Source organism: Fusarium pseudograminearum, chromosome 2, assembly GCF_000303195.2.
Source record: "Fusarium pseudograminearum CS3096 chromosome 2, whole genome shotgun sequence".
Lineage (NCBI taxonomy): Eukaryota > Fungi > Ascomycota > Sordariomycetes > Hypocreales > Nectriaceae > Fusarium > Fusarium pseudograminearum.
In genome coordinates this window covers 7,650,390-7,675,702 of record NC_031952.1, presented here as the reverse complement: position 1 = coordinate 7,675,702, position 25,313 = coordinate 7,650,390, and the positions used below count along the sequence as shown (strand labels likewise).

The window sequence follows — 25,313 nt, the reverse complement described above, 5'->3', positions numbered from 1 at the left end:
TTTTTTTTTTTTTTTTTTTTCCTATCTACAGTACGCCGCCTATTTGCTGGCGACTCCCCCCTCCCCATTCCTCTCGTGTTCCTTTGTGAACACCACCCCCTCCCTTCCTTCATCTCATCTCAAAACTGGTGCCCTTCTCTGCACCGGCGCCCCCATGGCGCTCCTCGCACTCACTGAGGAAGTGCGAGGAGTGTGGCGGGAGCAATGGTGCGAGCCTTCTTGTTTGGCTCAGCACCACCGTCCTCACCCGCCTTGCGCTTGTGGGCGCCGGTCACCGGATCCGTAGGATCGGTGTTGAACAGACCTGGAAGCGGTTCATCCAAGAAGGCCATGTATGAGAATTCCTCCGCAGGCTCACCGTCAGGAAAGAAAAAGGCATCGTCAAAGATGTCATCGGTCAGAACGGAGGGAACATCGGTCGGGGCAGAGGGACCATCGGCTAAGGCGGAGGGGATGTCGCTGGGTTCGTCTGAGGGGATTTCGTTGAAGAGAGAGAACAGGTCTGAATCGGGTGATTCGCACACGCTGATGTGGTCATCAAGAGAAGACTCAGTCTCAGGCAAGATCACGGCAGTGTCAGAGGGAGCAGCTTCCAAGTCAGAAGGGGAGTCGGTGGGCTTGTCGGAGGAGTTTTCGTTGACGAGGTCTGACTCGGAGGTCTCGCACACGTTGGGGTGGCTCTCAACTGAAGGTTCAGTCACGACAGAGACTTGGCTGGCTGTAGAAGACTCAGGTGCAGTAAACAGTGCCGCGTCGTTGGGTTCGCTCTCGCCACTCTCAAGGAAGGCTGTCAGTGTCTGGGCCAGAATCTGGTCTTCGAGAGACGGTCCGTCGGTGGACGACTGCTCAGTGGCACCTTGAGACAAACCATCAGAGACGTTGCGCATTTGCTGGTTCTGTTGAACTGTGGTAGGTTCAGCCAGGGCAGGATCAACTAGTGTGTCGACAACGGGCATGGCAGTGTTGGTAGGCTCAGGGGTAGGTTCAGAAGTGAACTGAGGACCGTATCCATAGTCCGTGGGAGCATCTTGGGCAGTGCTGAACTGGGCAAGGTTGAGATCATTGACAGTGGATGACTCGGAAACATCACCAACTTCGGCTGCAGTCTGATGCTGGCTTTCGGGGAAGCTAGGTGCAGAGGCAGGAGCAGCGAAAGCAGTGTTGGGCTGAGGAGCAGTGACGAAAGTACTGGGCTCAGGAGCAACGAAAACAGCGTCGGGTTGAGGAGCAGTGAAGACAGTGTTGGGTTGAGGAGCCGTGAAAACAGTGTTGGGTCGAGGAGCAGTGAAGACAGTGTTGGGTTGAGCAACGACTCCATTGTTGTTGCTGAACGCATGATCAGAGAGAGGAAAGTCGTCTAGACTGGACTCGGGGAAGCCAACATGTTCGTTGATGTTGTTGTTGTTGTCAAGAGGGGCAGCACCGGTGAGGGTGGCAGTGTCAGTAGCACCAGCCTGAGAAGCATCGGCGGTAGTAGCGGCTGTTGTTGCATTGCGTCGCTTCTTGACAGTGATCGTGTCGGATGGATAAGTGGTGAGCTTTCCGTCGGCGTTCTTCTGGTTAACAGCCTTGGTGGTGGCCTTGGACTTGGACTTGGGTTTGGGTTTAGGCTTGTCCTTGGTCTTAACCTTGGCCTTGGGCTTGTTTCCAGATGCTTTATCAGTCATATGACTCATGATAAATTCAATCGTTTGTCTGCTAATGACATCAGGAGACAACTCGCCAATAGGCGGCACATAGAAGACTTGGATGAAATGGTTAGCATCGGTGGTCACTCGAGGGAAAGCAGAGGAATACTTACCAGTATACGGGGTTGGAGGAGGCTGTATGGGACTACCATCTGCATCGTGCTGTAGCCTGGGATCATCTCGTTCGAGGCGAACAATGCGACGTGCGCTGGGAGGGACAATCTCGCCCGCTGCCTCAGCTCTGCGAAGCTCCTTCTCACGCTTGGTCAACTTGAGTGGTTTGTCGACTTCAATACTCTGTCGAACACTCTCTTCTATTACAGAGGCAGCGACATGGCTGTCAACTGCATTCAGCTGAGCTTGGGTAGAAGGAGAGGTGTGCTCCTCAGACACGAACAGGGAGGAGAGCTCGCCAACAGAGGGCGCTCGAGAAGGAACCGGAAGCTGAAGGGGTTGTTGGGCAGACTGTTGGGTAAGCTGCTCGGCAGGGGAACTCTGGGGAGGAGTGATGGGGTGTTGTTGGATCAGCTGCTCCGTAAGAGAGTCCTGTGGAGTGGCAGCTTGCTCTGCAGGAGAGGTCTGTGGGGGAGTGATCGGATAGTCCTCAGGGTTGGTGAGGTAGCCAACGACGGGATGCTCTGGTTGCTTTCGGCAGGCCATACTGACGACCTCGATGTCTTGTGGAAGTGTATCGCCTGTGGCAATATCACTCACACGACGAACCAACTTGCCCATGGCAGGATCACACATGGCAGGAGTACACGACCTCATCTTGTTGTTGGCTTTCTGCATGAACGTGTCGTTGACAGGCTTGTTACGACGCTTGGGCGTGGTGCTATTAGGCTGGGCGGCAGGACTACGCTTGGTAGTAGCCTTCTGCTTGGCCTGTGGAGTAGCATGCTGGGTCTGAGCATTGCCCTGCATACCCATCTGAGCCATCTGAGCCATCTGAGGAGTCTCATGAAGGCCCGTCTGAGACGAGAAGGGTACGGCGGTCTGGACAGATGACTGCTGCTGTGAAGCAACATCGCCCTGAGTGGGAGCAAAGGAAGCGGCAGCAGCGTTGAGACCTGATGAGGGAGTCTGCGGCTGAAAGCCTTGAGCATCTTGGGCGTTCATGTGGCCATAGGACTGCACATTGCTCATGGAGACCGATGGCATGCTCTGGAAGTTTCCGGGCATGTTGTGGGCGGCACCCTGACCAGCGCCCATGCGAAGAGCTTGCATGTTGGCCATGAACTGAGCCTGAGACTGATCATGGTTCATCATTGGGTTCGGAGCACTACCTGGCATGAAGCCGTTGTTGAACTGGGCCTGAGGGTTTCCCATGAAGTTGGGATGAACGTTGGCCATAGGGTGGAAAGATTGAGCATTACCCATAGAAGAGGCTTGGCCGTTACCCATGAAGGAAGTCTGCATACCGCCAAAGCCGTTCTGAGCCATGTGCATGTTGTTCATCGCCATGTGGTTCTGAACGTGGCCATAAGAAGCCTGGGCATACTGACCTTGGTTGTTGCCCATGAAAGGCTGAGCGTTTCCAGTGAAATGTTGAGCGCTGCCCATGGAGTTCTGGTTCAGAGAACCGTTCACAGCACCAGAGTTGGCCATCGCGGGGGTAGCGGAAGGCCTCTGGGTGGGCAGGCGGAACATCTGGGAGCTAACAACCAGAGGAGTAGAAGCCGTGTTGGCATTCTGGGGAGCAGAAGAAGAGTTGGCCATCATCTGCTGGCCCTGAGAAGTGCCAGACATGCCGTTGACATTCTGGGGGGCAAAAGAAGAGTTGCTCATCGCCTGCTGAGGCTGATGAGCGCCAGACATAGCCATGCCATTCTGGGAGGCAGAAGAAGAGTTGGCCATCATCTGCTGCGCCTGCGAGGCGTGAGACATAGCCATGCCATTCTGCTGCAAGAAAGTGTTAGTGAGCGAAAGAGAGAAAAACCATCATTAGGAGATGATGGAAAATGTGAAGAACTTACCTGACTGTGAGCATAGTGCTGCTGCTGGTTGGCGAATCGCGGGGCGTTGTAAGAGGCATAGACAGCGTCCTGGTTGTTCTGCTGCTGCTGCTGCTGCTGCTGTAGCAGGAGAGGAGATGTCAGTGAAATGCGGTTATTTGAGAGCGAAAAATGCTGAGAACTTACATTTCCCCAGGAAACACTGTGCCCGTTGTAGGTAGGAAAGTTTCCAAGCTGATCCATAGAAGTAGTAGGATGCTGAGACGAAATGTTAGTATGTTTTCATCCTGTTCCCTGAAATCGGATGATAGACTTACTTGGAGGGTAGCAGCCATCTGCTGAGGAGTTGCCCGGGCTGATCCAGCCATATTGGGAGGAGGAATACCAGACATAATGCTGATCTTAATTGCTAGCTGGCTTGTAAAGATACGTTTAAGTGATCTTGTAGCGAGTAGCGAAGAGTGATAATAGCTAGAAGCTGAGAAATGTGTGCTGCAAAGAGAGCTGGTTTTCGTCTCAAAGGCGTTCAAAGTCTCGATGAACTAGAAACTGCTATTCTTTCAGAAAGAAGAAACAGAATTCAAGTAAGATAGAAACTCTGATTGACAAGGAGATGAGAAAGAAGTGTTGATGATAGTGATATCAGATAATTGTTGCAATGTGCGTTGTGCGAAACAGTAATCTGATGATGATGGCGAGAAGAGGAGAAGAGCAGAGGAATTGTGGGAGGAGATTCTTTTGAACCAGCGCGGGCCCAAGGGTTTGGTGCGGCCGGTCCTCGATGCAGGTTTAATTGAAGTTCGTTGGTGATTTTCTGGTCTGGCAGCTGGCTGGCAGCTGGCAGACGGCCGGCAAACGCAGAGACTCTCAAATCTGGTTCGCCCCCGCCATCGCTGCGGGCAAAGGCACACTCGATCCCCTCGAGATGTATACTCGCGAAGCTCAAGCTGATGAGACATATTGGGAAGTTTTGAAATGAGATATTCCGAGGCTGGGGGGCATGGTGTTGATGAAAGTTGGTTGGAAAGGGGTTGCAAGGTTGAGATGCAACTATATAGTACAAAAAATATTACTCTATCACTACATTTATTGTCTCTATGGCATTCTATTCATCATGGCTTTGTCCGTGAATCACACACTCTGGAAGTATTGTCTCTCCGTGGTGTTGAGGTATCGATATTGTTTCTCGAAGGGGTAAGGGGTCGAATGCCCTGGCCCCATTGTTCAGCAAACTGCAGCTGCGAACTCCTGTCTTGGCGGCTCTCAACTGGCAGTGGGGTTAAAGACTATGCATAAAGATCAATTAATCGAGTAATCAACAGCAAACGACATGTGCATTCTTGTGGGTAGCAGAAAATGGTAGCAGAAAATTTGGCCTCCTAAGTCTTGGGCCACAAAAATAAGTATTGTATAAGAAGCCTCATCTAAGGGTCATAAGTTGATCTACTAGTTTAGTTTCTTAGGCTTCCAGTGGTCAATTCTTCTGATACCCTGAGGATATTGTACATTTGAGGGTACTGCTGCGATTTTGGAAAAGTCTATAGCTGCTCCAGCAAAGCGTGCCGAGGTGTGCTTCTTGTGGTTCTTTATCATTGGTATCGACAACGATGGGATGGTCCACAGAAGTCTGAAGTGGTAATAACAATTATCCAGAGTCGGACGATAAGATACCTCCCCCGCTAGAGTTAACTCTCATGCTTAATAGGCATGGCGACGGAGCCATCCATACCGGGTGGTGGCCTCTTTGGTCAGTCAACTACACAGCAGCCCCTATGCAAAAGTAAGGGATAAGGGTGGGCTGGTCAACTTCATCATTGTCTTCGATGTCTTCCTAATTGTCATCGTCGTCATTCTCCTCGAGCATATCGTCGGTGTCTATGTCTAGGATTACTTGCTTGGGGTGCCTTGATGCTATGAAATTAAATTCCTCTGAAGAACGAAGAAATCCCCCAGAAGGAAGAAGAAGCTTACAAGGACGAGGCAAATGAAGAAGAAGAGGAGGAGGCTTTGCCTTGCCTATGCCGACTTCGTCGTCAGAACCAAGCACGCCAAGAAGGACCCCAACGCTCCAAGTGTGAAGAGATGCTTGATAGCCCAGCTGGTGGCATGTTTCATCGTCCCGGTACCTAGGTAGCAGAAGAGTTGGCCCATAAGCTTTAGCTAGGATCGACTATGAATTACTCGACTGTAAATCACTCAGGGGGTATCTTATCGTCTGACTCTGGATGATTATCATTATCAGTAAGGTCAATAAAGTCCATATCAGAGCCTCAGTCCGCCATCGCCACCGCCATGCTCATCAAGCATGAAAGTTAACGCCAGTAGAGGAGGTGTCTCATCATCCGACTCTGGATAATCCCTTCGCCATACTTATCAAGCACGAGAGGTAACTCCAGTAGGGGAGGTGTCTTATTATCTGATTCCGGATGATCCTATCCCCGTCCTTATTCCTACCATTATGCTTATCAAGCATAAAAGTTATCTCCAGCGGCTAAGTGTCCCATTGTCCAACTCTAAATGAATATCGCTATCAGTTAGGTCGATGAAGTCCATCTCGGAACCTCCGTCCAACATATTAGTGGTTGAGCCTCGGTCCGACATATTGGTGGTTGAATGATATAAGATGGGGGAAGAAAGAAGATGTGAGATAAAGGATGAAGGATGAAAGAAGAAGAGAAAAGAAAGGGGGCTTTTTATAGACGATTTGGAAGGGATGGAAGTGGTATAGCTTGACCTAGAAGACTCTTCCTCTTCCTGGTCAGCGATATACGCCTGCTTCCCCTCCTTGTGTCGTTCCTGTCAAAGGCGGCATTAGCCTCATTGGGAGCAGTTTGCTCTTCGCTGGGAGTCTTCACTAGTAGATAGCATAAATGTTAGCCCATTGCCATTCTCCTTGAGCATATCGTCAGTGTCTATGTCTAGGATCATTTGCTTATGGTGCCTTAATTCTCTAGAGGACTCTATCGCTATACAGGATCCGATAGCTGTGTCATTATAATATGATGTCCTTTGGCCCCAAAATTCTTCAGTTCGCAGATTGATTCCCATTCATTTACGATGTCCTTTGTCCCCAAAATTCTATTTTTAAGTTAGTTTCAGACTCGAAAAATAAACGAGTAAAGGGGATATATACCTTGGTCTTAGTTTGACCTCTGGTTGCGGCTTTGCGTGATGCCAGTCTCGACAAACATCAGATCCATGTTGATTCTTGATTGAGGGATGACTGGGTGATCTCGGTGGTTAATCCCAAGCATTGCGGCCGCTGCCCTCCACTCATTTACGAGAGTGTTGCGTCTGTCGAGCTCTCGTTGCTGGTCTTCGGTTGCTTCACCAGGGGGGATGCCCATAGTTAGCCACGCTTCAAGCCTGGTCTTGGCCAAGGGCGGCAGATTCGCTCCACACTGGTAAAGCCTGACAGCACCAAGGTAGTTGAGGACATTGGGCCTGTTCCTCTGCAAGCTCGTGAAAATACCGATACCAGAGGTGCTGGCTTTTATGTTTTCCTTGGGGGTTGTATCGGTTCTCCGGTACTTCGCCAGCCTCGGTGGCGGCGATGGACTCATGAGCGTTGTTTTCGAGCAGGGGAACAGTGAGTTGCCCGTTCTCCTGTCCTTCGCCAGCCTCGGTGGCGGCAATACCCTCATTGGGGTTTCACCAGGGCTCACGCTTGCGCTCGCGCTGCTCTCGTCCAAACTCGGAGCTTGGTTATTCAAAATCAAGTCACGAAAGTGAGGGGGGAGGGGAGGAGGGAAGGAGGGAAGGAGGGGGTCCTCCTCCTCATCTTCTTCCTTTGCCTCTTCCTTCCTTCTAGGCCTATTCCTTATAAGCCCTTTCTTCCTTCTGGTGGATTTCTTCGTTCTTCAGAGGGAATTCAATTCATACCATTCGGGGGGCTCCGCCGGCCCTTTGAGGACCCGGCAGGAGAGCGAGTTCGACAGCAACGCGAGTGGAAGAAAATGGAAGATAATCTTTGAATATAGATAGGATGCAGGAATGAAACTTGTAGATCTCGATGCTGTGGTGATAAAGGTGGGAGGTTTTTAAATGTTTTGGTTTAAAGAGTTCAGTGATTCACAGTCGAATAATTTACAGCTGAGTGATTCACAGTCGAGGCTGCATAGGAGGCCCCCGTTTTAAATATAGCGGAAGGTGCCAAAAACGATCTGAATAAGGTGCCTACTAAAAATGAAATCTACCAGGTAGTAGACAGGCACCTATTATCATATCTGAGATCCAGATATATCCTACCTACGTACCGAGACGATGAAAGATACTACCTGCGAGTTCGTAGAATGGAACGTCTCTCTCATAAACACGAATGCAGGTGTTGGAATAGTTTCAAGATTCTATACATGCAAACAGCGATGATAAGATCCTTTTTCTGGCGTATGTGATCACATATTATCGTGTGGGTTTATAGACTTTTCCAAAATTCGCAGAAGCAGCATTATCTATTGTGAGTACAGTAAACAGCAAGGCAAACAAAAACACCTCGGAGCCCGTTTGATTTCTTTTCCACACCCAAGGCATCCCCAATCCCAGAAACCGATCAGTAAAGCAGAATCTTCCAACCTTTAATGATTGCTATATTTAGTAACATGAAAATCGCCATCACTAGCTCTTCTCCTCCAGTGCTCAGGCGACCTCTTGTACCATTTTGCCGGGCTGAAGTTTTGGAGGACCAAAAACCTGACCAGCCGGGCTATCAAGCATCTCTTCAGTCACTGCTACCCGCACGCCGCTCTTGTTGCTGACCCATCGAATGAAAACAGGATCTGGTCTGTTCGATTCTTCACCTGAAGCACCGGCAGCTTTGCGATTGACCTTGGGGGCCTGTTTCTTGAGCAACTTGTTGATAGTTTCCATCTATAGAGCAATGTCAGCTTTCACTCTCGTTTCTCTTGCAGCACAAGTTGGTTGTACCTTGACTTCCTCGTTTCGCTTTTCACTCAAGTTACGTCGACGACGGGCCATTTCTTGACGGCGCATAGACAGCTCTTCAGCTGTGAAAACCTTCTTGGCTTGAACCTCTGTAAATAGTGATCAGTTTTGTCCCCGTACAGATCGTCGACTTCCTTACCGTCGGACAGCTTCATATACTGGTGCTCTTTCTCATCTTCGAAACGAGCTCGTTGACGCTTTGTCATCTTTGTGAGGTCGATGGACTCGTCTGGATTGCCATCGTCGTCTTCGTCGTCGTCATCCTCACCTCCTTCACCCTCGTCGTCTTCCTCATCCTCGTCCTCATCCTCGTCCTCGTCAACTTCTGGGCCAGCAACCTCAATTTCTTCCCCTTCGGCGTCCTCGTCGCCATCGTCGGCCATAGTCTCGTCGCCAAAGCCCATGGTCTCATCGCCCATATCGCTATCCGGATCACTGAGCTCGTCGTCATCGTCATCGTCATCATCCTGGATGATCTTGGTGGCTGCTATCCTTGGTGCTGGCTTTGATCGGGCTGGTTTGGATACAGTGATGGTTGGGGGAGCCAAGTCCATTTCAACATCACCTTCAGCATCAACATCCATGTCATCATCATCATCTTCCTCCACCTCGATTTCGGCTTCTTCCTCTTCCTCCTCGTCTTCGTCAGGACTTGAGTCAACAACGTAGCTCTTCTTAGCTCCCCGGTTCCGTTTTCCTGACACAATCTCGCCACCCTCAAAGCCACGATCCCCTCGTGTGGCTTGTCGCAATTTGTTGGATGGAAGCTTCACGGTCAAACTCAAATGGCGGTCACCTCCTGGTGAGGAATGGTCATCTCTTGAGACAGACACGCCTGAGGCGCGACCGGATCGTCGTGAAGACATGCTTCTTTCACTTCTTTCTGGAGAGTCAGCCAATCTGGCATGAACAGAAATGGTTTCATTCGCCTTGGCGGCGGCCGAGCGACGCGGACGAGTGCTCATGATATCAGATGGTCGCGCTCGCGACTGAGGATAAGTACGGAGTGAAAGGTTGAAGAGTCGAGGAATGAGGGTTGTGTTGTTGGTGTGTCAAAAGAAAATGCCGAGGATCCCAGTCTTCCGGAACGAATGAACGCAAGTGAATGAAGTGAAGCGAAAATGTGTGAGCTGTCACACAGCAAGGTAAAGTGATTGGAGAGGTAAGTTTGAACAAGGTCTTTTGGCGACAAGGCTGAATGAAATAAGCTCAAGTCGTTGGGGTTGGAGGAAATGATTGGTAGGTCAAGACACGGTCGCGGCAAGACAAAGATGGGCAAGGGCAAGTGCAGCGCTGATATTGGTGGCAACTGCCGTGTTTAAAGTTGAATGGATGGATGTTTTGTTCGTGGCAGGCAATCGACTTTACGACCCTTCATTGGCGACAGACAGCATAAGGGGAGGAGTTGCAGGATGCAAGGCTGAAGTCATCGGTAGACGACCAATTAACCTAACCTGGCTTATGATATGTCATGCCAAGCGAAAGTCAAGCCGCCAACTTTGGGCTGATTGCCTACAAATAGTTAAGGCGGGCAGACAGGACAGATCCTATACGTGAGACCTCTCGCTTGTGAATCAGGGATTCGTACGACCGAACAGACTAGATGCACGTGGCTATCTAGCGATCATCGGTCCAGAACCAAACAAGAAATAATAGTCACAGCCGCCAAGCTACCTATATAAAAGGGGAAGTAGGCGAAAGGGGAGACGTTTGTATGCAAATGAATGTGATGAGTAAAGTCGGGGCTGGGCTGGGCTGGGCTGGGCTAGAGATGATGATAATGGTGTTGTGTTCTGTTGTGCTGTGCTGTGGTGTGCTAAATGATGCAATCAAACAAACAAGGGGAGACAAAACTAAAAGGAAATCCTACACAACTCACATCTTACAAAGAGGTCGATTGCCTCTGTCACACGGGCTTTAATAACGTTTGTTCTTCTCAATTGCTGCTTAAAAAGCAAAAGTTTGCAAATTCGCTTCCGTTTATCGCTTTTCCTCTGAGAAAGAGCGAGCGCAATCCTTATCGCAAAGGCAAAAGAGCTCCCCAGTTCGTTAGCTGGCGGACACTGAAGTCCCGTCAACTGTGATGGTCAGGATAAGTCTCGTAGGACGAGCGCCGTTACACGCTGTTGATATGACCACTGACAGTTCTGGTGATCGGATTGTCCGGCGCGCGTTGAGATTGGCTGATAGGATAGGAGACGATGGCGCAGAGTTTCTGGCGCAGAGGCTTGATCGCGCGTCTCCAGCGTTTTTGATGGAGCTACAGGGACGATCCTTGGTGCTGGCCTTCTTTGATGAGGATTCTAGACGTTCAACCGGGTTTTTGGGAGTTATAGGCGGTTGTCTTTTGAGATATTGTCTGGAATTGATGTTCTCAAGTGAATGCGCGTTCGAGCCATGCTACCGTTAACTATCGAGTTGGTCCGACTGACCGTCTAACTTCCGCTATGGGTCACAGTAATAAACGGACCATGACCGTTCCCGATCCGAGCCCAAGGTGTGTTGTCTCCCCACAACAACCCCGGACCCAGACAGTAGTCGCCTGCTCCACCGTTTATCGGTAGGAGTACCGAGGCATGTGTCTGCACCTCGGAGACGGCGTCGATAAACCGCCTTCCCTCTCAACTTAATCCCAATATCCCCCAACCTTGTTCGACTTTCAGCCGTTTCTACTCACTCGTGCGAATTTATTCAAGATGAGCGACTCGGATTCCAATCCCACTATCCCAAGCTGGCAGAAGGCGCAGTCAGACGAAACCGATAGTCAAACAACCGAGCCGGTGTCAACGCCGTCCACGAGCGCATCAACATCAGAAGTCGATGCGCCGGCAGCCGGTGCTACAGCGGACGAGACAGCGCAACCAGAAAACACGCCAGACGATCAACCAGACGATCAAGAAAAACTCGAAGTTGCGCGACGCTTCCTCGAGAGCGATGCTGTGCGCGACGCGCCTTATGAGAAAAAGGTTGAGTTCCTAAAGTCAAAAGGAATCCACGACGCAGAAATACAGGCGCTTCTAGGCCCAGACGACACCACGACACAAAACGAGGTATGTGCCTGTTCGAATTGATGCAATCTCAAGTACTAACAGCCATAGCCATCCACCAGCTCAGAAGCGACCAGCTCCAATGCGCCAACACCTACCGAAACTCTTCCCCCATCATCAGCGTCCCAACCAACACCCGACCGCCCTCCAATCGTAACATACCCCGAATTCCTCGCCAAAGCTCCCCGTCCTCCTCCTCTTGTCACGAAAGAGCGTCTTTTCAACGCCCTCTATGCCGTGACCGGCCTCTCTACTCTTGTCTACGGCACAAGTCGCTATGTCATCCGGCCCATGGTTGACAGCCAGGCCGAAGCCCGTATAGAGTTCCACGACCTAACCTCCAAGAAACTCGACGCGCTGGTTGCAAAGCTCGAAAAGACTGTCTCCGAGGTCCCACCAAAGAAGCCTGTCGCCACGGCTGAGGAGGAGAGCGATGCGGAAGACCCTACAGAGATGTTCCATCGAGACATGGGCACGCAGACCACATTCCCCATAAGCTCTGTGACAGCCCTGAAAGGCTCTGCCGGTCGCGAGTCGCCTGCCAGGCACAACACTAACCAGATTGCTAGTCTCAATAAGACTCTTTCTGGATTAAAGGACGAGTATCGTTCTCAGAGCGAGGGAATGGATAAGATTAAAAGTGCTGTCGACGTATTGCGGGATGATCTCGACACCTTGACCTATACTTCCTACCCTGAGCAGAGCAATGGCTATGACCTGTATGGCCGCTCGCGCAAGCCTGAGCCTGACGATGAGATTCGCAAGGTAAGGGATAGCATCCGACGTGTCAAGGGTGTCTTGCTCAGCACGAGAAACTTCCCTACTTCAGCGCGATGAGTTACAAGTTAACGCCGACCAAGTCGGCGTAAGCAAGGCAAAGGCCTCTTTTTTCTTCCTTCATCTCTTCCTTCTAGGTCTCAAAGAGAGGCTATTTTCTTCAAAGAGAGGCTATCTCCTTCAAAGAGGCTATTTTCTTCGATCTTCATAGAGGGAATTTTATTCATACCCTCCAGAGGCCCTGCCGGGGGCTATCTCTGCGGAGGGCCTCTGAATCCGTCGCCTACAGGCTCCAGAGAGAAGGGTGCTAGAAAAGGTACATTAAAATCTGCATCTTGCCCTATTTATATAGGTACTTTCACGACGACTTTTTCCCAAAACTGCAGTAGGATATAGGTCCAGAAATAGCCAATAGCTGCCTTACGTTTCATATCGCGCCAATTGCCGGTCTATAATAATAGCGTAAATGACATTAGGCTCAGCATAGAGATGCAAAGCCGGAAGGAACTTCCAAACACTCCGCTCATATCACTCTCCTTGCTGCCCGGCTTTGCCTAAATGACTGTTAAATTTATCAATCCTTAGGGTTCCAGAAGAAATGTCCGTTAAAAGCATAAGGGATGAAATTATTAGGTCATCTTATGCAGCTTAGACTATACTCTTTAGGCTACTTATTTTTATACCCTAATAGGGGTCAATTTTTCTGCTACCCAGTAGTCAATGCATGTAGCAAAGCTTCCTAATACCTGTAATGCATCTCTCTTTAGGTGAATCCTAACGGAGACGTCTCAAATATATCTTCGTACATGACCCAGCCAATATACCCATGCGCATTCATCCTGGTATCAAACACACAATCCTGTGACTCCAACCATCGTGTCTCATCTGACATCACGTCGAACCTCCTTAGGGTTCTCGATCTTGTACTTTGCAAAGACCTCCTCCCACGTCATAAAATTTATGTGCTCGAACCCACTGCCTTCCTCAAACTGGCGCTTGTACCATTGCATTGTTGGTTCAAACCGGTACTCCAAAGCGCCTTTCGGAGCCCCACGAACCTTTTCATACATGCAAGACTGAAAGAACCTGTTTTTGCAGGTCATTTTCCCATTCGGCTTCATCGCTCGAGGAGGGTCAAATACTATTTTTGACACTTCATCTGCCGTGTTGGTGTCAGTCTCTTCCGGTGCAGTATCGACGTCCATTGGTTCCGGAGAAGGAGACCGTGTTCGCGGCTGGAAAGGAGCATGTCCTCTCTGAACCCATTTCCACCCCTTGTTCCACATGGCGGGCACCGGTATGGGAACGTTATTCCTCCAATCCAGCAACAACCTCTCCAAAGTTTGGAGTGTGGTATCAAGAGGGTCGACCGAGGATGGCCGGTCAGTATCCCACCCTCCGATCCAGATGCGGTTGAGCGGCAACATGTCGTGCTCTCTACGAAGTCTTTGTATTATTATCCGCTGTGCTTCGATGAGATCCCCCTCATACATGTCTGTATCATCGTGAAATGCTTTCTTTGCAAGAGGGTCCCAGATGATAAGCTCTGCCTCCTTCCAATGGAGCATTTGGAGGTTCATGGGCCTGTATACAACAAACCAAGGCCGTCGCTTTCTTCCGACATCTCTCAGTGCTCCACCATGACTCGACTTCTCCGCCACCGTGTAACACAGTACCACAATGGTCTTAGCAGTACGGCGTGCTATCTTATCTTTGAACTGTTGAATGCAGTCGCTGTAAGTTCCAAAGTCGTCGGGATGCACGCCGGACGTCGCTTCGTCCCAGTAGCCAACAGGCCGTGTGTAAATTGCCAAATTGTATTGTTTCTGATTTCGATCAGATAACCTGTTCAAATAGTTTTCCAACGACACACTAGTGTCATCAGGAACCATCTGGAATCTATGTTGGGCTTCTGATTCATGTTGTATGGACAATAGCAGTGCTTCGGTTCGCTCGACGTCTTGTGACGAGCTGGAAGTAATAAAATCAGGTCTGGTGGTGCAGTATGTAAGTCTCCCAACATCCGTCGTGCTGGATCCAATAACGGTGAACCTCCGGTATCGATCCAGATTCATGACAGACCACCAACCGAACCAATTGACCAGACTCTGCTCGTCATTCCTGTCGATCAATTCTGGACCCAGGATGATTCCGGGCTGCTCTTCACTTGACATGTCTTGAAGATTTCGAACGCATTCTTTGACCTTGTATAGCGCTTCAACTTCTTTAGTAACCCGTTCTTTTTGGTCATCCCGAAGCCGGTTGGTCAAACGTGACCAGGCCTTCTCTTTCTCGGCAGCTATCTCGAGAAGCCAGCCATCAAAGTCAGCGCAAATGACAAGTGAAAAGTGACTACGAGCATTCTTCCAGGCCTTATAAAACCACTTGAAGAAATTCCAAATTTGTTGTGGCTGTGAAATGATAAAGCTAGGTGTGACCAGTATCGCGGCCCTTCTCTGTCCACCGAGAGGCTGCAATGTCACGTCTCCGGCTCTACATGGCTGCGCGAGTGAGGGATATAAGGGTGAAGGTTGCAGAGATTTCGAAAAGAGTACAAAATTGAACTTGCTCGATGGGTAGAGCAATTTGTTGACGTGGGGAAACAAACGAATAGACCAAATCGCTTCCTCGTGGATGATGGCCACCCCATGCTCTAGCCGCAGAAATTTCTGCCAATCTCCAGGGATGGATGAATAAAAGATCCTACACTTAGGATTACAGTTTCGGAGCCATCTGTCCAGAAACTGAGCGTCTTGTGCGGTGTTCCCTGGAAACGCAAGAAAGAACATGTGCTTGCCAGGGGGCTTCGCGAGGGCTTCCTCTGTCAATAGCTGCTCATACCGAAACCCTAGCATGCGATCAAAGACCGTCGATGTCATTTTTGGCAGTAGCTTTCCAGTATCGAGGCCCTCTGGGAGTATGACTGGAGCGAGCGAGCGGGTGGTAAAGTGAGGAGCTGGTCGAAATAGATAGTACTGTAGTGAAGGGGGTTCGACAGTTACGGCCGTCTGGGCCTGTGCTTGTGCTTGTGCTTGTGCGCTTGTGCTTGTGCTTGTGCTTGCGACTGCATATGTACAAGTATGCATAAATCATGTCGGTATAGGAGAGCACCTAGTGATCTGACCCGAAGCCAGTTTGCAACAGCATCCAGACCAGTTCCGCCATCATCGCTTACCACCAGGCCATTGCCCAACTTGTCGGCAACCAGGAAGTTCTCCTGGGACAGGAAATCCTGAGCCATGCAAGTGTGTGAGAATATCAATGTGGGCATATTCTCAAATATCGCAGGCCAAGATAGTTCGTTCTGAGGCTCACGTCTCTGGAAGATCACTGGTATGATTTCCCGGGTGCCTGGACCAAATTGTACGTCTATGCTGATCGTTCTATTCGAAGGATTTGCATCCCGTTGATCAACATAATCGTTCCCACAAGTCCGATCGTTCAGTACTTTTGGCTGAGTCGTGGAGGCCTTTGGCTGACTCGTTGGGGCTGGAGAAGGGTCTTCGGCAGGCAGTGTATCAATATCCCATTCTTCTTTCACAACCCATGGAGCCTCCAGAGGAACAGTATCCTCACGCAAGAAGAGACTACGTTCCCTGTCAGACCCTGTCCGTTCTTGGAAAGTTATCTTTTCGACCGTCCCCCAGCTAATAGAGTTCTTGGGCTTGGTCTGTGACTTCTGACCGGGGGCTTGAGGTGAACTGGCATGTTGGCGAGCACGTTTGACGCTATCGCCTGCTGGGCTATCGTTTGTACTGGCTCCAAGATTTGGGATGTTCGGTGCCTCTACATTCCGCTCTGCTGGGTTCAAGGAAATGAGGTTGGAGGGCATCATTAGTGGGGCGGCACTGTCTCGATCGCGGCCTGCCTTTTCGACAAGCCTTTTTTGATGATAGTTGAAAAATTTGGGTGTTTTCGTTGGGTCTTTTGCAGCTTCGGCAAGAGTCGTGCGCCGTTTTCTTTCTTTTCCTCCCGCAAATACATTACCAGTAAAGGCTTGCGTGGTTTGAGTCTTGCGAGCTGTTAGTTGCCCCCTGCCTGTTCCAGCGTCGGTACGTTTCGTCAATGCAGGGCGACCGAATTTTGCAAGAATATTGCTCTTTGGTGCTGGTTTTTTAGTCAACGGCTTATTTGCCGGATAGCCGTCGTTTGGACGTTCCCGTGCCACTTGCGTATGACTGTGACTGGTCGATGAAGCGGTGGAATCTACCCGAGCAAGGGGAAACTTGGAGGCAGATAATGTACTGTTACGACGGCTGGTACTAGGCGAGCGATCTTCGCTTAGGTTGGCGCCTGAGAGTTTCCGTTTTTCAGACAAGGGGCGAAGAGGTTGTCCCACTCCAGCATCCGAATCGCCGTCTGCAACGGATGGACTTGATACTGCAGAGGCACTGACGTCCGGTCTATCTGGAAATCGGTTGACCCATTCCAATGACCCGCTCATGTACTGGAATGAATGGGGCTTCTCTCCTCGAAGTATTCGTCGTCGGTTTCTCTTGTCGTGGCGGGCGCGCTTTTCGGCGTAAGAAGCCTTCCAGGCTTTCTTCCACTCTCGGATTTTTTGATAAAGGTCATAACCTGGCTGTGCCTTTGTTTCCTCCCACTCCTCGATGATTATGTCGTTCAGATTCTCTCGGGGTTCCCAGGTGGCTTCGGACAAATCATAGCCTTCCCACTCAATCAGGTACCGTAAACTCCCTTCAACTTCCCATGCCGCTAGAACAGCAGAGACGTTGAATGGCTCCTCCGAATCATGTTCGGTGTTGATTGTTGACGCTATGGATTCGTCGTCAGAATCCTTCATGACGATATCATCGTCAAATGGTAACTCTTCCATAGCTGGATGATTGATTTCGTACGACAAACGCACACGACATGGAAGATGATCCCCAGGTGTGCACCCGCCTGGCGAGCCACAATCGGTCCAGCTATTTTGTCAATCGCCTGTAATGGTGTTAGCTGTGATGGGATGTGGAGGATCTGAGGATGCTCACTCAGTAGTCAGGGACGATATTTAGAGCGACAGTGAGCGACAGTGAGGGCAGTGAATCACGGTAGGCTCTTTTTTTTCTCTTCAATGTCCGGCTCAAATAGTATTATTCTCTCTCGTAATTAGAAGCAGTATGGAATGGTGAATTTCCGATCAACGAAATCCGCGGTCTTGATATCCACTAGTAGATTCTGGTCTGTTTGGCGCGTGTTTGGCGGAAACGAAAGTGGCTATCCGCGAAAGCACGTGAGTGACGCCAACGTGAATGGTCGATGTTGCCTATAGTACCTACCCTAGGTACGGTTTGGCATTATTTAACACCTGTTGTTCTGTAATGAACGACAAGCAATATGAAGTCCCCTTACGTATCCACTTCCTGTGACACTCAGGCCATAGGTTTCGTGCAATTAATTGAATCATACTGTGTTGTTGTGCAGCTTTTGGCCAGTTTGCTCAAATACCTGAACGCAAATATTGGACGGACCTCTGACACAAACAATTGTTATTTCACACCTCCTAGGGCCCAACCGCAAAGGACCTCCACGGCTTTCTTGCAGTTGATAGCAGAGGAGATATAAGATATGATTAGTTTAATCAACATGGACAAGTCCAAATTGACGTTCAAGATTATTCTGCATTCACTCTCAAGCCATAAACAGTCAGGTTTCTTGTTGTAGTAATCTTCAGAGGCTGAACTAACCTATGCCTAAAATATCAACGCCGTCATCCTTGCATTTTTAAGCTTTGGAACATTCTTACTGGCGTATAATCCATTATCAACTACAGAGCACTAATGGAATAAATGAAAAACGAGGATCCGTGTAAACGGTTTGGGCGCCCCCGACACTATTTTGTTCCAATGATTTCAAGACCCGTTTACGTGCATGTGAAAGAAAAAAGCTCGCCTAATCACAAATTTACAGCATGCTCAATCTCAACAAAGTACCTACCTTGTCAATATCATGATATCCATGGTTGGTTGAGATGATGCAGTTGGCTATTAAGCGATTGTGACTCTATCAGAGAGTTGCGTTGGTCAGAAAGAGGTACAGGACGTGCGTATGTGGCCCTGAGCATGTGCATTAAGAGCAGAACATTATGATATGCTAATGCAACCAAGCAAAAGCAGATGGATGGATGTCTGGCCTGGGTAGGTAAGTAGCTGCAAGCGGTCAGTGATCAGCTCTCAGAGACATGCCTAGCCAGCCCAGACAAAGCACAATCAATGGATGCAGCTTTCAAATACATCATGCCATCACTACCTATTAGATAGTCGACACCTTTTATTTTAGCACATGTCCGGATTCGGTTGCTGACTTAATAGTTTTGTACCCATGACTTGGAACTTCTCTTTGTCGTTGCCTTAGAACTTTTCCAAAGCCACCCTAGCTTTAAATCAGGAACCGAGCAAAGCACAGGCAGCCGTTTTTATGGACAGGTTGCATTCCCTCGAATTTAATAATATTGGAACCTCGTAGTCCTGTTCGCAGCATTAGATTAGCTATCTGGCCTTAGTGGGTGCCACTGCTGGGTACCGACCTCCTAATACTGACCTCCACTCCACTAACAAAGAGCCGGTGCTTGATCGGGCCCCCCTACCCCCCCTAAACAGAGGCAGAGGCACAACAGCACTGGGCTGGCTAGCTGGCTGGCTGGTCTTCCAGGCTTTTACCCCTCGGCACGGGGATTGGAGGTAAAGGTACAAACAACCGCCTATCGCCAGAGCCGCGCATTCTCTCCCTCTCCACATCCCACACCTCAACGACGTCGACTTGTCTTTCTCGTAGCGCACTCACTTTCACCTTCATCACCTCCATCCTCGAACTCGACCCGAATCAAATCCCATCTCAAGCTACAATACCGCAGCCATGGCCAACGACGAGTATGATGTACGTCTCGCCTCCCTCCCTGCCTTACCTAGGTAGCCCTTATGTCCCGCCAGTTGCTGACCAGTGGGCCCCTTTGCAGTTCCTCTTCAAAGGTGCCGTCATTCCTACCTTGCCAGCCTATGCCTGGCCCGAAGCTTGCGATTGCTTGTTGCTGACAGCGTGAACCTACAGTTGTCTTGATCGGAGACTCTGGTGTCGGAAAGTCCAACCTTCTCAGTCGATTCACCCGTAACGAGTTCAACCTCGACTCCAAGTCGACCATCGGCGTCGAGTTCGCCACTAGATCAATCCAGGTCGACTCCAAGACGATCAAGGCCCAGATCTGGGATACCGCTGGACAAGAGCGATACCGCGCCATTACTTCCGCTTACTATCGAGGTGCCGTCGGCGCTCTCCTCGTCTACGATATCAGCAAGCACCAGACCTACGAGAACGTCACACGATGGCTCAAGGAGCTGCGAGATCACGCTGATGCCAACATTGTCATCATGCTGGTCGGAAACAAGAGCGATTTGCGACACCTGAGAGCTGTTCCCACCGAGGAGGCCAAGTCTTTTGCTAGTAGGCATCACCTGGAACAAATTTGACAAAATAAAGGGGAGACGGTTTAATTGACACATGTGTAGGCGAGAACCACCTGTCCTTTATCGAGACGTCCGCCCTCGATGCCAGCAATGTCGAACTTGCATTCCAGAACATTTTGACTGGTTCGTTACTTCTAGCCTTTCCCTGATGGTACCTCTACTCGAAAACTAACAATTGACCCAGAAATTTATCGCATTGTTTCCAGCAAGGCCCTCGACAGCGGCGATAGCGCCCAGGCCACCATAGGCGCGGGCACCAACATTTCGCTCAGCAAGCCCGCCGACGACGATGCTGCAAAGGGTGGAAAGTGCTGTTAAATTCTTTGCGGAACCGTTTGCAGACTGATATAGGGCTCTGGGGGTTTGGGATACCTGGCGTCTCGTTTGTCCCCGAAAATGCTCCTCGCCAAACGAGAGTGGAGGAGGCGAGGAATCGTGATACGTCTTTTTTTGATATCAGGAGGCGCGGTTACTTCGGCTTTCCTTTGTTCTTATTTTCTTGTCATGATGGTTGTCTTGGGGTTGATGCGTCCAACGATCGCTGCGATATGGTCATCTTAACGTAGCTGAATGAATTCTTTATAATGTTCGCCCTGGCTGCACGACACAGCAACACTCTTGGCCCTGTCCGAGTCAGACGCCACCATCTCTTAACGCCTCCACGTCATGCTGATCAGGTCGGATGCGAGCTCGCGGTTCAACATCGAATGGATTGATCTGTTAGTGCTTGGCTCGTTCTCAGGGTCCATCTTGTGTCAACAGCGGGGCAATCTTGTCACATGCTGGTCAATATAGACATTGGTCCTTGCTGTTTAATAGAGTGTATATGTGATTCTCAAAATTCGCTTCTGCCATGTAGATCTACATAGCATTCTTAATCTATAACCGCAAGCTTTGAGAGTGCTTCCATCTTGCCGAGTGCACGTGTGCTGCTGCATATCCTTCCAAATCCCCCCTGGCTAGGTTTTGTTTCGACTTTTGTCAAGGATCCAGGACTGCCCGGACTGGATTTGGGCGGTGTCGCGGCCCCACCCCATACACCCCCACTTTCTCTTATCGCCGGCTCTGGGTCCTTATCGAATCTTGGCCGACCAATTTTTTTTTTGGAAAATTGCCCGCCGCGTCGCAAAGCCTTATCCAGTAAAACATCACCAGGTCTACGACAGCTTTTTTCGACAACCAACAGCAATCGCAAAGTCGAAAAGCATTCAAAATGGCTGCCGTATACAAGTCTATCTCCAAGACCAGCGCTCCCAAGGCTGAAGCCCCCAGCAATGGCATCAAGAAGAACAAGCAGCGGGTTTTGATCCTTTCCTCCAGAGGTGTCACTTACCGGTAAGGATCCTACAGATTGCGGATCTGAAGCGCATCCCACTGACACTGCGATTGCCGTATAGACACCGACATCTTCTTAATGATATTGCGTCGATGCTCCCTCACAGCCGAAAGGACGCAAAGTTCGACTCCAAGACCAAGCTTTACGAACTGAACGAGCTTGCCGAGCTTTACAACTGCAACAACGTCTTGTTTTTCGAGGCAAGGAAGGGAAAGGATCTCTACGTCTGGCTTAGCAAGGTTCCCAATGGTCCTACCATCAAGTTTCACCTCCAGAACTGTAAGGGACAAGCGCAAGACAACAATTATCAGCCGCTAACAAAGAACAGTGCACACAATGGAGGAACTTCACTTCACCGGCAACTGCCTCAAGGGCTCGCGACCCGTACTCTCCTTCGACGGCGCTTTTGATAACCAGCCCCATTTGCGACTGATCAAGGAGCTCTTCCTTCACACCTTTGGAGTCCCCCAGGGTGCCAGAAAATCCAAGCCCTTTATCGATCACGTTATGGGATTCAGCTTCGTCGATGGTAAGATCTGGGTTCGCAACTACCAGGTCAACGAGGTCGAGGCGGCAGCGAAGGAGGGAGAGGAAGAAGACGAAGAGTCCAAGTCCAAGTCTCGATCCGGAAAGCCAGACACCGATATCAACCTTGTCGAGATTGGTCCCCGATTCGTCCTCACACCCATTGTGATCCAAGAGGGCTCTTTCGGCGGTCCCATCATTTACGAGAACAAGGAGTTCGTGTCACCTAACCAGGTTCGCGCTGACCTCCGAAGGACGAAGGCTTCACGACACAACGCCCGCACCGAGCAACAGGTCGAGAGACGGGTCAGGAAGGGCGATCTGGGATTGCGATCTGCTGGTGGCCAGCGTCCTGCTAAGAGCGAGCTGGACACCAAGATGCTGTTTGCCTAGACTATTTGATACCTGTCGATAATATTTACTGGCTTGTTCCATTGGGTCTGTAAACACCGGGACGGGGTGTTGGAGTTATAGGTCATACTGCGCTGCTATTTGCCAAAAGAATTTACAATTCAGTTTACTTACATCAATCAGACCGTCGATTCTATCCTAACATCTCTTCCCTTCTATTCTTGATGCAATGTACCTGGTGGATCGCATTATCAATTAACCCGCTCGGAGAAAGTCCGGGTGTTTCCTATCTGTACTACGCGACCTGCCTCACCAGTATTATATATATGTACTAGACCCCCTTAACATCTCATCCTTCTATCTCAATGCTCTGGTCAATATGCAGATGAGCTTTGTTTTTCAACACAGCCATGAGATATTCATCAATTCATAAGTTGATGCCTGAGTGCATCCGTACTGTTGTCACAAGCCCCAACGCTGGGGTGGCTGGACAATAAGCCCCGTATCATTGACGCTTCGAGTGACTCAACCGTGAAGTCCCGCGAAGCTACATAGAGTCAAACCGCTCTTATTTCAGTATTCATCGGATTCAATTGCAAGCTGGAGATCCGCCTCAAAAGATCCCCTCAAGTCGATTTCTTGAAGAACCACCAAATATATAGTCTGTGCCCAGATGCCCCTCCCCCAATCAATATAATGCGAAGCCTATCAGGTCAGTTATTCGCTGTATCGCTAGTTGCCTCGTTACCTATATTCTGACCAATTATTAGTAGACGTCAGATCGTTTCATTTGCTTCACTATTAAGTTGCTGTATAGGCACCATTATAGACGAGACATCATCCTTGTTTATACTATTGGGATAACTGTCTCCTCATTTCTGGCTCTCTTTCAACTTTCGAAATATCATCTCAAACACACACAAAAAAAACTTCATCACAAGACATCAATTCAACCATATACTACACCCGTGGATCATCAGGGTCAGAAGGTTTAGCTGCCAAAGCGGAAAGGACGAAATCAGCGAGTCAGTTTATGCCACCTGAGAGCAGACTCGTAGATCATCTATATCTGTACTCTAAAGCTTAGAGACTTACTTTTCTGTTACCGTCCAGGTGGGTGGGTTGTAATAAAACCAGTACTAATTTAGTGGCTGACATAAATATTAGATCACTCTTAGTGTATGTATGGCCTAAGAGTGGACTAATGATTTCGTCTATATGGCTTCAAGTCCCTATTTTTTAGCAACTCGCCTGCCGTCCAGGGAAATGGCGTTCAAGATGTCAGAAACTCCCTCACTCACCGAGCTTCCTAACGAAATCCTCCTGGATATATACCAGCAGCTGGACTTGGATGGCGTTTTTAACCTCTGCGCTACCCACAGCACATTTCATGAACTATTTAGCAAGAAAAAGTCTTCAATACTACTCCCTGTTCTTATTCGGGAGTTCAGTCCTTTTGACGAACTTCTTCAAATCTATACAGCCTCAATCGAAGACCTGGACTGTCGCAGTGGCCTGTATGCGCCGCGCAAAGTCATATTCAAGCGGTTCCTCGGAGACTCTGGAACAGTCCTAGCCCCACGCAAACCCGTCGTGGTGGATGATGCTTTGAACGGGTTTATCACTCTCGATAAGCCTGGGAAGCCTACTATACCCCAAAACCAGCCTCTCAAAACGGTTGTTCTGACAGAGAATGACTTGAAGCCGCTTCTTGGCTACTGCTCACTCGTTTTGAAGTGGCAAGCTAGGTTTCCGCAGATGAGATGGTATCATGAACCTGAGAACTGTCGACACCTTCGAGAGCACGAAGCAGAGAGATTTCGAAGGGCCATGTATCGGTGGTGGCTCTATGGCTTCTACTTTCACGGGGAGTTTCCTCGCCCCCGTGTCGGTCTTCCCGAACCAGGTGTGGATGATGTGCGACTCAGTCAACTTCGATTGTATTCCACAAGTGAGCTCGTAGAGCTCATGGACTTAGTCGAAACTATGAAAGATGTTGTCTTACACTATCTCTGTCCTCGGCTTGACCCTGGCCAAGATGAATATGTAAGTTTATAGAAACACGATCCTGCAGCATATACTGACGTTAATCACAGGAGGGATGCGACTCTTATCTGTATGATGTTGTTGACCGACCCGACTCACTTGCGAGAGGCTGGCGAGACCAGAGTCGATGGGGCCGGATTGTAAAGACGTACTGCAAACTTGGCCCTAAGGACCTTATGCATTTGTTCGAGAACATCTACAGCTACCCGCGGAAACGCCTTATCACAGAAGCTCGTTCTCTGCAACCGAACCTCAGTTTTGATCAAGAATCCATCTCTGTATCCACCCAATGTGTCTTGGATGAGAGACAGTGGTCATTGAATATGCCGACTCTGCCTTTGGACGGATTAGGAGGTATACTGGACTGGGATGATGAACGTGATGCAGAGCGTGCAAAGTTTGGGAGCGATGCCAGCCCGGACGGAACGCTACCAGGAGGAGCCCGGATGTTGCGATCATGGTCTCACTACTCGCCCCGAGGAGATGATGGATCACACCTGGATGATATTCAGCGACATCCTTGGGTTGAAGGTAGATACATGGTATCATTTGCTTAAGCTTCGTCAAATGGGTAAGGATACAACTTCAGCAACCGCCTAGACTAATAGGTAGCAGAAAGTTGGCCTCCTAAGTCTTAGGGTATAAAAATAATAGTCTAAGTGGCATAAGCTGCCCTAATAATTTTATCTCTTATGCTCCCAGTGGTCAATTTGTCTGATACCCTGACGCCGCCTAGATGCAGAGATAGTCAAGCTTAGAAGGCTGTGCTATGTTTTCATCCCTTATCAATGTTCTTTTGTGAGTCTCAACACTTTACGATGACAATAGACAAAGAGTAGTAGTAGAATACTCATTCGAAGAAGTGAAGTCACTATAACTAATGCTCCAAACGGTAGTAGTGAGCGATTCACTACCTACCTGCCAAGTGAGTGATTCACTATCTACCGAGTGAGTGATTCACTACCTTAGTACCGAGTGAGTGATTGTGATTCACTTAGTAGGTATACAAATTCACATCGAACCGAATTAACTTGAACAAACCGATTGAGCCTCCAATGGAAGAAATAAGAACAGAAAACAATCAGAATTCATATTGATCTTTTCAATTTGTTTTTATATGAACGTCCGCGTCCAGAGGGCTCCAAGTCTTGGGGCGTACCAAGGTAGGGAGTGTGTTGTAGAGT

General features: G+C 49.4%; 10 protein-coding genes across 10 annotated transcripts, besides 8 other annotated features; 5 read left to right on the top strand and 5 right to left on the bottom strand.

The window, feature by feature from the left end:
* Positions 1-20: a repeat region.
* A 150-nt stretch (positions 21-170) lies between these two features.
* On the bottom strand, positions 171-4,035 carry FPSE_01509 (uncharacterized protein; the record flags this gene model as incomplete). The annotated part of the gene is made up of 5 exons (XM_009254629.1): positions 171-1,744; positions 1,802-3,590; positions 3,665-3,763; positions 3,830-3,901; positions 3,961-4,035. 5 exons carry the CDS (start codon positions 4,033-4,035, stop codon positions 171-173), a joined length of 3,609 nt encoding a protein of 1,202 aa, XP_009252904.1.
* Positions 1,581-1,643: a microsatellite.
* Positions 3,743-3,766: a microsatellite.
* Positions 4,036-4,973: 938 nt separating the features above from the next.
* Positions 4,974-5,773, top strand: FPSE_01508 (uncharacterized protein; the record flags this gene model as incomplete). Its single annotated transcript, XM_009254628.1, has 4 exons — positions 4,974-4,985; positions 5,181-5,210; positions 5,349-5,423; positions 5,579-5,773. 4 exons carry the CDS (start codon positions 4,974-4,976, stop codon positions 5,771-5,773), a joined length of 312 nt encoding a protein of 103 aa, XP_009252903.1.
* A 348-nt stretch (positions 5,774-6,121) lies between these two features.
* On the bottom strand, positions 6,122-6,244 carry FPSE_01507 (uncharacterized protein; the record flags this gene model as incomplete). The annotated part of the gene is made up of 1 exon (XM_009254627.1): positions 6,122-6,244. One exon carries the CDS (start codon positions 6,242-6,244, stop codon positions 6,122-6,124), a length of 123 nt encoding a protein of 40 aa, XP_009252902.1.
* A 539-nt stretch (positions 6,245-6,783) lies between these two features.
* FPSE_01506 (uncharacterized protein) lies at positions 6,784-7,206 on the bottom strand (the record flags this gene model as incomplete). The annotated part of the gene is made up of 1 exon (XM_009254626.1): positions 6,784-7,206. One exon carries the CDS (start codon positions 7,204-7,206, stop codon positions 6,784-6,786), a length of 423 nt encoding a protein of 140 aa, XP_009252901.1.
* Positions 7,207-7,375: 169 nt separating this feature from the next.
* Positions 7,376-7,409: a microsatellite.
* An 869-nt stretch (positions 7,410-8,278) lies between these two features.
* On the bottom strand, positions 8,279-9,549 carry FPSE_01505 (uncharacterized protein; the record flags this gene model as incomplete). Its single annotated transcript, XM_009254625.1, has 3 exons — positions 8,279-8,509; positions 8,567-8,673; positions 8,724-9,549. The coding sequence occupies 3 exons, from the start codon at positions 9,547-9,549 to the stop codon at positions 8,279-8,281; spliced, it is 1,164 nt and encodes a 387-aa protein (XP_009252900.1).
* Positions 8,773-8,977: a microsatellite.
* Positions 9,140-9,189: a microsatellite.
* Positions 9,550-10,326: 777 nt separating the features above from the next.
* Positions 10,327-10,351: a microsatellite.
* Positions 10,352-10,367: 16 nt separating this feature from the next.
* Positions 10,368-10,400: a microsatellite.
* An 880-nt stretch (positions 10,401-11,280) lies between these two features.
* On the top strand, positions 11,281-12,468 carry FPSE_01504 (uncharacterized protein; the record flags this gene model as incomplete). The annotated part of the gene is made up of 2 exons (XM_009254624.1): positions 11,281-11,634; positions 11,683-12,468. 2 exons carry the CDS (start codon positions 11,281-11,283, stop codon positions 12,466-12,468), a joined length of 1,140 nt encoding a protein of 379 aa, XP_009252899.1.
* An 821-nt stretch (positions 12,469-13,289) lies between these two features.
* Positions 13,290-17,245, bottom strand: FPSE_01503 (uncharacterized protein; the record flags this gene model as incomplete). The annotated part of the gene is made up of 2 exons (XM_009254623.1): positions 13,290-15,472; positions 15,520-17,245. 2 exons carry the CDS (start codon positions 17,243-17,245, stop codon positions 13,290-13,292), a joined length of 3,909 nt encoding a protein of 1,302 aa, XP_009252898.1.
* A 2,021-nt stretch (positions 17,246-19,266) lies between these two features.
* Positions 19,267-20,189, top strand: FPSE_01502 (uncharacterized protein; the record flags this gene model as incomplete). The annotated part of the gene is made up of 4 exons (XM_009254622.1): positions 19,267-19,287; positions 19,446-19,848; positions 19,914-19,994; positions 20,056-20,189. 4 exons carry the CDS (start codon positions 19,267-19,269, stop codon positions 20,187-20,189), a joined length of 639 nt encoding a protein of 212 aa, XP_009252897.1.
* Positions 20,190-21,084: 895 nt separating this feature from the next.
* FPSE_01501 (uncharacterized protein) lies at positions 21,085-22,125 on the top strand (the record flags this gene model as incomplete). The annotated part of the gene is made up of 3 exons (XM_009254621.1): positions 21,085-21,206; positions 21,269-21,486; positions 21,536-22,125. The coding sequence occupies 3 exons, from the start codon at positions 21,085-21,087 to the stop codon at positions 22,123-22,125; spliced, it is 930 nt and encodes a 309-aa protein (XP_009252896.1).
* A 1,236-nt stretch (positions 22,126-23,361) lies between these two features.
* On the top strand, positions 23,362-24,686 carry FPSE_01500 (uncharacterized protein; the record flags this gene model as incomplete). Its single annotated transcript, XM_009254620.1, has 2 exons — positions 23,362-24,129; positions 24,180-24,686. The coding sequence occupies 2 exons, from the start codon at positions 23,362-23,364 to the stop codon at positions 24,684-24,686; spliced, it is 1,275 nt and encodes a 424-aa protein (XP_009252895.1).
* Between the last annotated feature and the right edge of the window lie 627 nt (positions 24,687-25,313).